General features: G+C 39.0%; 1 protein-coding gene across 11 annotated transcripts in view; it reads right to left on the bottom strand.

Moving 5' to 3' along the window:
- The window catches only part of LOC107041727 (voltage-dependent L-type calcium channel subunit beta-2), an 85,298-nt gene that overhangs the window by 26,025 nt on the left and 48,406 nt on the right, over window positions 1–10,867 (bottom strand). For 6 of the 11 annotated variants that reach the window (XM_015262420.2, XM_015262419.2, XM_015262417.2 and 3 more), the window contains 2 exons: window positions 5,505–5,621; window positions 3,607–3,726 (listed from right to left, as the gene is read on the bottom strand). In XM_015262420.2, coding sequence (XP_015117906.1) covers window positions 3,607–3,726; window positions 5,505–5,621 — 237 coding nt within the window. The other 5 variants (XM_015262428.2, XM_015262425.2, XM_015262423.2 and 2 more) reach the window with 3 other exon arrangements.

The raw sequence follows: 10,867 nt of genomic DNA on the forward strand, positions 1-10,867 counted from the left end.
TTTTTTTCTTTGTATTGAATGTTAGTCTTAAGTCTCCAGAATCTAATTTAAAATTTACACAAAAGGCTGAATGATCCTGACCAGACAAATAGAAGCGGTTGGTAGCAAGGGAGGCACTGGAATTTGACTTTTTTTTTCCGTCGTAAAATTTCATTTATTGAGGATAAGAAGTCAGGGAGACATAGATAGCTTAAGCGGACGGCGGTAAATCATTAATGCAATCTCTCGTTATTAATTGATCCTTTTTAAAGATTCAAATTGAGGAATGTGTTAATAATAGTTGATAATGAATTGAAAAAAAAAAGATTTTCTCTTCGCAGAAACCTACAAACTCAGAAGATTTTTGATGATCAAAAACGCGAGGTTAAAATATGATGATTTGTGGTCGTCCGCTGATGCAGGTGTTTGTGTTTCCATGACTTCTCATCCTAAATAAATGAAATTTTGAGACAAAAAAAATGTCGGATTCCTTCAAGTGTCTCCCTTACTGATAAACTCTTCCATTTGACTGACGGTCATTCAACTTTTTATTCATCTTCTTGTATGGGTGTACGTTTAACCCTTGAGGCTTAATACTAACGTTCAATGATTCAGATCCTTCATCACAACAATTGATCTACAAACGGATCAATTGACCTGATAATGGAGATATAGTCCTCGCCACAAAAGAAGGATCGTGGCTGGGTACCCCCACTCTCTCGACTTTAGCTACGACTCGACGTCCCCAACCACTCAGATCCAAGTTCCTTCTTTCCTGGCGGCGATTATACCATTGCAACATTTGAACCTCGCGAAGCATGACTGTTGTGACCTTTCAACCTCGCGAAGTCTGGGCTTTGAGACGTATGACTCTTGGAAGGCAATCCTACAATTCTGCTTTCACAATTTGACCCATACTCTTTCCTCCAAATTCAATCTTTGTAATACCTCAATGTAAACGGGGATGGGCAAATGGAGCGAATGAATTTTTTAAATAAAAATTATTACCATCACATCAGGGGTCCTTTTGCCCTGCGGTCCATTTTACCCTACCCTCCCCTAATACCATGCATTAATTATTAGCAAATGATGTTAAGAGGCAATGGAACTTACCATCGAAGTAGAAATTGGATTCCAAGTTTTTTCGTTGTCGGAGTACTATTCAGCAAAACCTAAATTCTTACATTATAGATACCACGATTATTGATAATGTAAGAATTTGGGTTTTGTTGAATAGTCGTTTGACGACGAAAAAACTTGGAATCCAGTTTCTACTCCGATGGTATGTTCTACAGCCTCTTAATAGTTGAGAAGTCTTGTTAAGGTATTTGGTGCGAAAAAGTAAATAATGACATTCATCTGGAATCCATATAGAATGTTTATAACTACAATTGAATTGTCTATGAATTTTCCTAGATTTTTTTCAGATTTTCTTTTCAAGTTATTAACGATTGAAGTCACTTCTTATACATAGGCTCTTATGGAAATTTTTCTGTTTAGCGCGAAACTGCTTTACCATCTGAGCTGATAATATAGTTTCAGAATTCCAGATGAATGTCATTATTTACCTTTTTCGCACGAAACACCTTAACAGTAACTAAATCCTTATAACAGTATTGTGCTAAAATAAATATTTTTGTCACAAGCCCGAAAAAAACTTCTCTTTCCAGGCTGAAAATTGCAGACCAAGGTGAAGCTGAGAATTACAATCACACAAATCAGAAAAGTTTTTTCGGCCATGTCTATCAACGGCGTTTGACGGACACGAAATTTCCGACTCTGTAAAACAAAGGAGTTGTGCCCACGTGCGAAGTTACCAGCAGAGTCGAAAGCGAAGATGGTAAGCGTGTAGCCACGACTCCTTTATCCTCACCCCTATCCTGATAGAAAGGATTAATTATTATTAACGAATGGATTTGGTTGGATACGAGGGTCTATTCGGTCTCATCAAATGTTCATTCGATAATAGTTAACAAATACACATTTGACTCGATTTTCACCTTTCAAGTGAATCATTCATTAACTATTAAGGGGGCACCCTCGTGAAACTTGAAAGTCTTCGGTGGATCTAGGGACTTATTGAGCGACTGTAGTTATATGACGGGATATGTTAAAAAGTGGGAAAAGTCCCGGACACAATCGGTTTTGCCCCGTACTTCCACGGAAAACGTTGTTTTTCATGTTTCTACCTTTAAAGCGTTCCTCGTTCCCCAATTTTGATTCGATTTGATTTTTTTTTTTTTTCAAAATGTCCGTGAGACTCCCAAGAACAAAGTTAAGCTTCCGTTTTACGATCCATTATATAGATCATGAGAAAATCAATAAAAACCAAAAAAAAAAGAAAAAACCGACAAAAAGGGTTTTCCCTTTTGATTGTCTTTGCATTATGCCTGAAAAGTCTATATTTTGAATAGTTGACGATCAGAAGGGAAACCCCCTTTTTTAAATTTTTTTCGTTTATTTTTTATTTTTTCATGATCTATATAATGGATCGTAAAACGGAAGCTTAACTTTATTCTTTGGAGTCTCACGAACATTTTGAAAAAAAAATCAAATTGGATCAAAATTGGGGAACGAGGAACGTTTTAAAGGTAGAAACACGAAAAACGACGTTTTCCGTGGAAGTACGGGGCAAAACGGATTGGGTCCGGGATTTTTCCCACTTTTTAACATATCCCATCATATAACTAAAGTCGCTCAATAAGTTCCCAGATCCACCAAAGACTTTCAAATTTCACCGGGGTCCCCCCTTAACGAATATTCATTTGGTCATATTCAACTCTACCATTCGATAATAGTTAACGAATCTCGTTTGGAATGAATGAATCAGTCTATCAGTATAGGTTAGAAATATACTATTTTCACACACCTGCACGGAAAGTTTGTACTTTGCTCCCCGATGAGCGGGAGGAAATTGAGTACTTCCCGCCCTCGAGTGGAAAGTACTCAATTTCCACCCGTTCATCAAAGAGCAAAATACGAACTTTCCTTTGCAGGCGCGTTAAAAAATAGCATGTGCCCCTCGGGCGGGAAAACATGACTTTCCGTCCTTGATGCACAATATACTAATTATCACGAGATCGAATGCGCGTTCGGCGCGTATATTAATACGATATTTCAATCATATGATTCCTCGCTCACGTTGCCAATATAATATGATGTTGACGTTATCATCAGTAACCTCAACATCATCAACACAATCCGTATTATCATCATCATGCATGCGATTTCTCATTCAAACACTAATGAATAAACGTGTGACATCTACTTTTTATAAAAGAGATAACGGCCGTAGACTACGCGTCCGTGAAAGGCTACCTTACGGTCGGAATGATAAAAATCAGATTTCTTGCTTACATAAAAATATCTCATAATTATTTTTATTCTTAGCAATTTTTTGGTTATAATTTTCTCAAATTCAAATAACACTTCTTTGAGACCATGTTTTTTATTCACTCAGTGTAATTCCAAAAAGTATATCATAAATTTCATATTTTCCCTCACATTCAATAAAACTTATCGAGAACATGGGATGAAGTAAAATTGACTAATGTCGTCTACCATCAATGTGATTTTCGTTCCTGAAAAAATCAATTAACAAAAAACGGTTGATGCTGATGAAATTACCTTGATGTGAAGAAAGTCCCGAACGTCGAAGCTGACGGCAGAGCCGTGTACCGGTGAGTCATCGTCAACTGAGCCATCGTAGCTGACATTTGTCCTGACAGCGAATGCCACAGGTTTCGTCTGAAATCCACAAAAAATCACCACTATCCCAGCTTGTCACAGAAACAAAACTCCCACGAAAAAAAAATCGTTCAAAGGACGTGTTTTCTGCTCCATTAAAATTGACTCGAGGAGATTTCCATTGGGAAATAACACCCACACCCTTCTCCCCCGAGTCAATTCCGCCAATCCCCCGAGTGAATAACAATGAATATTCCATTCTGACATTTCCCCACCTGCAGTGAACCCATCTCCGAAACAAAAGATTTATTTACACCCCCCGCAACAACAATTCCCCAGTACTTCCAATAGCCCTTCAATAATCATTTTGAATCACACCGTCAGCGTAAAATCAAACTTTCTTCAATACAATTTCACCGGAGCTCGACTTACACAGAGCAATAGTATATTGTGTTACTAAATCGTAAAGTCTTTGTTGCTTTGCACAGAGTGCGTAAAGTAAATTTTGAGTGCATCGAACGATATTTTTCCCCAGTGAATTTCCTTTTTACGAGTTTGGGAAGGGACAGTGCCAATCCCCGAACGAGGAAAAGTGAAGTTCAGTGCGGAAAAATATTCTTTGTCACTCTAGGTCGAAAACAACTATTACGCACGACCTTTGAATTTCACGCACGTCGTGCGGAAAACAAATACTTTACGCCCACTAAACCACTCCGAGACGTGAGTTTTTGTAGGCAAATTTTGCAAAACTTGCATAAAACCTCATATAAAAAAATAGCAGAAAAATTATTGCACTAGTAGGGCGAAATCAGCTTATTTTGAGTAACCCAAAAAATTCCCGTGCTAGCACTTGAATTTTTAATTAATACTAGGGGGACTAAGCCTCCTGCTCGCTCCGCTCACCAACTCCCTCTTTGGGAAAAAATATTTGGGAAAAAATTCATTCCGAAAAAATTCCTTCGGAAATAATTTTTTCATGCAATATTTCCTCTTGTAAAAATGTCTCATGCAATAATTATTTCCCAGAACCATGGGATAAACTTGTTTTGGACAGCATAATCTCTCCGAAAATCCCATAGTTGACTAAAAAATTTTTTAACCATTTTAATACTTCCATTTTTTTTCTTCCAAAGTAATTATTTGCCAAGTAATTTTTTCCAAAATAATTAGTTCTGAAGGAATTTTTTCCAAATGAATTTTAGGCGGACACCTCCTTATTCTGACCCTCATTATACCCCTCGTGACCCTTATTTTGACCCTCAATTTTGGAGTATTAATTTCGTGTGCCAAATTTTCATCGCCAGAAGTCGATTTTGATTTTGATAATATAGAAGACATATAGAGACCCTTTTGTTGACCCTTAGTTTTTGACCCCCATGACCCTTTTTTGGCCCTTAATCTGACGCTTGGACCCTTATTTGGATTGTTAATCCGGCCCTCATTATAACCCTCGTGACTCTTATTTCGATATTTTGGTTTTTGATCCCCATCACCCTATTTGGACTCTTACTTTGACCCTTCTCACCCATAATTTGATCTTTGTGACCCTTATTTAGATCTTTAATCTGACCCTTGTGACCCTTATTTGCACCCTTAATCTGACCCTTGTGACCCTTATTCTACAATAGCGACCCTTATTTTGACCCTTAAGACCCTTATTGCGACCCTCGTGACTCTTATTCTAACCCTTATGCCCCTTATTCTGACCCTCATTACCCTTATTTTGACCCTTGTGACCTTGATTTTTGAAATCTTAATTTCGAGTACTAAATCTTCATCACCAGAAGTCGATTTAGATTTTTATAATATAGAGAGAAAACAACGCAATAATGCCTTACCCTGGCTTTTTCAAGCTGACTGAGCGCCTGTCTCTCCTTCTCCCTCCTCAAACTCTCCTTCTCCTCGTCCAGGGACAGATCCGAGCTCGGTTGTGAGTAGTTTGAGTCAGCCGAGCCCTGCAGAACAATAAAATACCGGCCTCATTTCACCTGTCATATCAATAAAACACGGAAACATTGTTGATTCATACGCAACCCACATTTATCCAGCCCCAACCCCAACGATGAATAGCAAATGTGGAGAAAATGAAAAAGAAGAAAACATTACGGGTTGAGTTTTTAATTACTATTAACGAACGAAGGAGAATAAAAAAGTAAAAGTTGAAAATTGTTATGGGGACGTCTGCACGCTCTGTCGAAGGGGATGGGAGGCGTCTCGGAGGTCTCGAGGGTAACGGTATCCGTGGCAACGGCCTCGACTCACCCTGCTTCACCCAGAAAGTCTTTTCCGTCATGCCAAATGCCAAGACACGAGTCATGCGTATATTAATAATTACTTCATTACATTGACAATAACAAACTATTGACAATGAAAAATTAATCGAGTTTATAATAACAAAGCTCTTTGATTCGAGGTATATCGATGCGTCTACACGGTTGAACCATTGCTCACTCAGTTGCTCTTCATTATGCCTCTGGAGCTCCAATTTACTGGAATGAGTATCCAGGTCATGGGTGATCATCAAGTACACGAGTGCTTGTAATAATCATTACCACCACATTAATTGATCTTTCGAATCATCTTGTTGGTTAAGGCCCCACGAGCATATATATATATATATATAGGTATATTAAAAGCGGGTAAACTTTGCGCCACTCTCACGGGATAATGGATGGACAGAATTGGATAAAACTTACGTCAAAAAATTTGTTTTTTTCGTTGGCTGCGGTTGAAATGGTTTCGGATGTTCCCTGATGCAAAAATTATTGATAAAATAATTAATAAAATTTTGAGGTGAGTTTGGCAGTTTGCGGGAGCCACGTTGTATGATATAAACATACAAGTGACACAATTCAGGGCAGTCGATAAATCGATCGATTGTTATTAATTGAACTTATCGACTGATGTAACATTATTTTACTTACGAGAGAGTGAGTAATTTTTTAAACTTCATGTGTGACACACTTGACACCACGAAATTATGATTTGTCATTTTGAAATCTGTGACATATGAAAAATAGCCAAGCCATTCATGAAATCTGCAGATGAACCAGAACGAGAATTTCTCAATCCATAAAATTATCTCTTTACTCTCATCGCTTCACCCTTATACGTGGAAAAATCATAATTTCGTGGTGTCAAGTGTGCCACACATGAAGTTTAAAAAATTACTCACTCTCTCGTAAGTAAAATAATGTTACATCAGTCGATAAGTTCAATCAATAACAATCGATCGATTTATCGACTGCCCTGAATTGTGTCACTTGTATGTTTATATCATACAACGTGGCTGCCGCAAACTGTCAAACTCACCTCAAAATTTTATTAATTATTTTATCAATAATTTTTGCGTCAGGGAACATCCGAAACCATTTCAACCGCAGCCAACGAAAAAAACAAATTTTTTGACGTAAGTTTTATCCAATTCTGTCCATCCATTATCCCGTGAGAGTGGCGCAAAGTTTACCCGCTTTTATATACCTATATATATATGCTCGTGGGGCCTTAAATACCTGTGTAAATAGCTTGTTGTAGCCAGAATTGTGCTGATTGTAACCTATCATTGCCAAACTAGCCGATACGCAGTCAACGGTCGTCTGCGCAGCTCCCTGAGTTTATTTATCCCGTGATTTAATTAATGTATCACTGAATTAACACATGCCATTGTGCACAGTTCAAAGGTAAGAATGAACAAGTTTTTACTGACGTTTGTGCGATATTTTATCATGTTGAAATATGAATCATCGGGGATTATTGTACACTGCCTCGACATCGCCCGACATTTCATTCACTGATGAGAGAGAACAGCTTGTATCACAGACACGAATGTACCGCATTGCGCTGTTTTCGTATATATTTTGTTTTTCCGATTATGTGTATATATGTTGTGGTCTGATGGAGAAGTTCAACTGCATTGTATCATCTGTGGCCCCTTGTGCTTGCAGGAGCCCACCTGAGCCCCTCGTTCTCTACGGCATGAGGATGTGGAATTTTTTACGCTTTCTTTTGCAGCCCATCCAAATTTGAATATTTATTCGTTCAATTCACTGATCAAGAGGTTAATGGAGTCATCATTCTTGACGAATAACTCAGCTCAGTGACTCAAAAATCCACAACACGTTGAGAGCTCAGAACACTCGAGACAATCCAAATAAATAAACCGAGAGTGAACACAAATAATGAACACTAAGTGTTTATTTTTCTCCTGGAAGATACCGGGATCCATCCACACGCGCTAATACCAACAATTTTGTTAAAGTTGTCACTAATTCTTCTAGTAAAAAACCGAAATGACTAATGCAAAGTGGGTAAGCCCCACTGGAGTTGTACGTAGAGCGAGACAGATACAAAACTGTTTGTTCGTGAAATGGGAGATGAGTAAAACGGATAACGTTAACACAGCGCCGACGTGACACTACTATTGGGGTTGGTTGCGCAGACGCACATGTGCCGTATCCTCGTGTGTCGTTGATTGAATCACCGACCTCTTGTTTTGCCCCGGCTAGATACCAGACTCGCCCTGTGACTCTCACGTCGTTTCCTCGTGTCTGACTTCCCCGATTATTCAACTTTCATTCGTAATTTTTATTCCCCTCCCCAGGAATTAATTCTCAATTATGCATTCTCCATTTTTGTTTACACATGGCCAATGCCATCAGTCAGTATTAGATCAATCGGTGGGAATTTTTGAACGTTGCTAACCGGCACGCGCACACGTCACGAGTGTTGCGACACGCCGATTCATTGGCCGAGTGACTCATTTTCAATTGCACGTGCTTTGGATTTTCTTTTAAATTTTTTTTTCTCCTGGGGATTTTGTGGAGGGGATGCGGGGCAGATGAAACTAGTGATGATAGGGATGCCTGCGAGGGCGATGTGATCACGGGAATGATGCTTTTTCGTAACTGATAAGCTCACGGTATACGTGGCCCTCCTTTTACCACCACGATTACTGGATATTCGACTTTTCCCGTGTCTGCCGCAAGGTGGTAGCAGCGCGAGCAACCCCCCAACGCCATCCACTATATCGATCCAATCCAACTTTATACCCTGTCTTTGCTTAGCCACCCCTTAGGCACCATTCACTCACTCACTTGCTCATACATAGCTCTGTACCACCCACTTCACCCCATGGTGGTGGGCCAAAAGTATTACAATTCCGTGTGTAGTCGGTCACGATGCTGCGGCCACTGCACCCAAACGTCTCTCGCCGGTTGATTTTCTACTTTTCTTTATTGATTTTTCATTGTTTTTTCGTGAGGAGTGCGAGGATTGAGGGGGGGGGAGAGTAAGGAGAACGGTCGTTGATTGATGGGGTTTGATTTGAGGGATTTTGTTTTACCTTTCTCCTGCCGAACGGCTTGTACTGACGCCCCATCGGTCGACGCATGTGATGCGCCATTTTTTTCCTTCTTGAGGAACTAATTTACTCGGTTTTTATTTATGCTCAATCCGGGCACTTTGTTTTTTTCGATATCTCGGGGGCGGAAATAATCGATTGGGAGTTTATATTTATCACTAGGGTCAGCTGTTCATCTCCATTTTGGGGGGGTTATTAGTTGATTGTTTGAGGGGTAATTGATTAGGTAATTCGTTTCAATCTTTTCTTCATTTTTAGCGGAAGAGTTTTGAGATTTTCCGGCGGGTTTGATTTTTTTTTCTATTATTGTTTTTGGCACGTCACGTGGATCCTAAACGGAAAGCACTTGAGCATCTCGATCAGCTGATTTGGAGAAGTTTGAAATCTTTATGACGGGTCAAGGGGGAACGGTTTTTCAAGCTTCCGGGAGAATTTATTTAGTGATTAATTCAATTTCACGTTAAAAATTCATGTAACACTAATTTTTAAGCTCAACAGGCACAACGAGCGACTTGGTACTGTCTAGCCTCTCGGTAAGACCGATGATTTTGGAACGCAACGCAGCCTCATCCGCTATAAATAAACTCTCGGCACTACCACGCTGCCAGCAATCGGTCCTCATCACCTCCCTCTCTGTTTTTTCATTCTCACTTTGTCTCACTGTCTTGAAATTTTTTTTTTTGGGGGTTCCACGTACGAGGATTTGACGGATTAGACGTCTGCGACCTTCACGTCGAATCGGCGGCCGTTACAATGATTTTTAACAATTCGAGACGATTTATTCAATCGGAGAGGTTTTTAATTTGCAATTTTATTGACGCACCAAACACCGGATGATCTACCAATCTGCCAAGTTTTATTATAGTTGCGGAGGATTGTCATCAACTTATAAGGTGACAAATTAAAAATTCACGCATTGACGTCAAGGCATAGTTCTATACCGACATTTTCTTGTCAAAATAACCTACACGCAAAAAAATAATACCTAATTATTTCGAAGGTCTTAAAATAAGATTTTCCATTGTCTTAATTTGAACCCTGACCGTCATAAGTTGAGAATTTCAAGTCTCAATTTCAGACTTGGGGATGTTAATTTAAGCCTTCTGAAAGTCTCACGTTAAGACTTTCGAAGGTCTCAAGTTGAAACGCTCAGAGACTCAAATTGAGACTTGAATCCCTCAAGTTAAGACTTTCGAAACTTACCCTGAATTTTTTTCCAGTTGAGTTCTGAAAATATCAACTTGAGACATCGGAAAGTTTCAACTTGAGACATTTGAAAATTCCAATTGGAAACTTTACAAGTCTCAATTTCAGATCATAAGTCTCAAAGTGAAGCTCGTTTGTAGGTGTATTACATGCGATGGAGTCCTTTCATTTTTTGACACATGTGATGTTTTTCATTAATCGTATTTCATGAAAAAAAATATTCTTCTTTCCCTTCACTCGTAGCGAAACACACATAATCCATCAGACAAAATTTCAAACCAGCAGTCGGAACGAAGTACCGACAAAACGAATACGAAAAGTACTCTGTGCGCGGTACAGAGTATTTTCCAGATGGAACTTTCTTCCAAAAGGTTGTTTCATTTACTTGTAATCGAAAAAAGTACAGTTCGGCCATTTGCTGAACGTAACATCACTGTCGAACCATATTGTTCGACAAATGTGAGACGGGAATTTTCAGCTCGTGTTAATTGGCGCTCATATCGAAATATACTATTTCTTCCTTAAAAAGTACAATTCTTCCTCTTCGTAAGGACTCCAGACTGAGGTTAATCGATCAAATTATTTCTGAATTATGAACATTTTAAAAAATGTCAAAAGTGTCTCCCCCCCCCCCCC

The sequence above is a fragment of the Diachasma alloeum genome, unplaced genomic scaffold (genome assembly GCF_001412515.2).
Source record: "Diachasma alloeum isolate Michigan unplaced genomic scaffold, Dall2.0 Dall_scaffold_00374, whole genome shotgun sequence".
Classification (NCBI taxonomy): Eukaryota; Metazoa; Arthropoda; class Insecta; order Hymenoptera; family Braconidae; genus Diachasma; species Diachasma alloeum.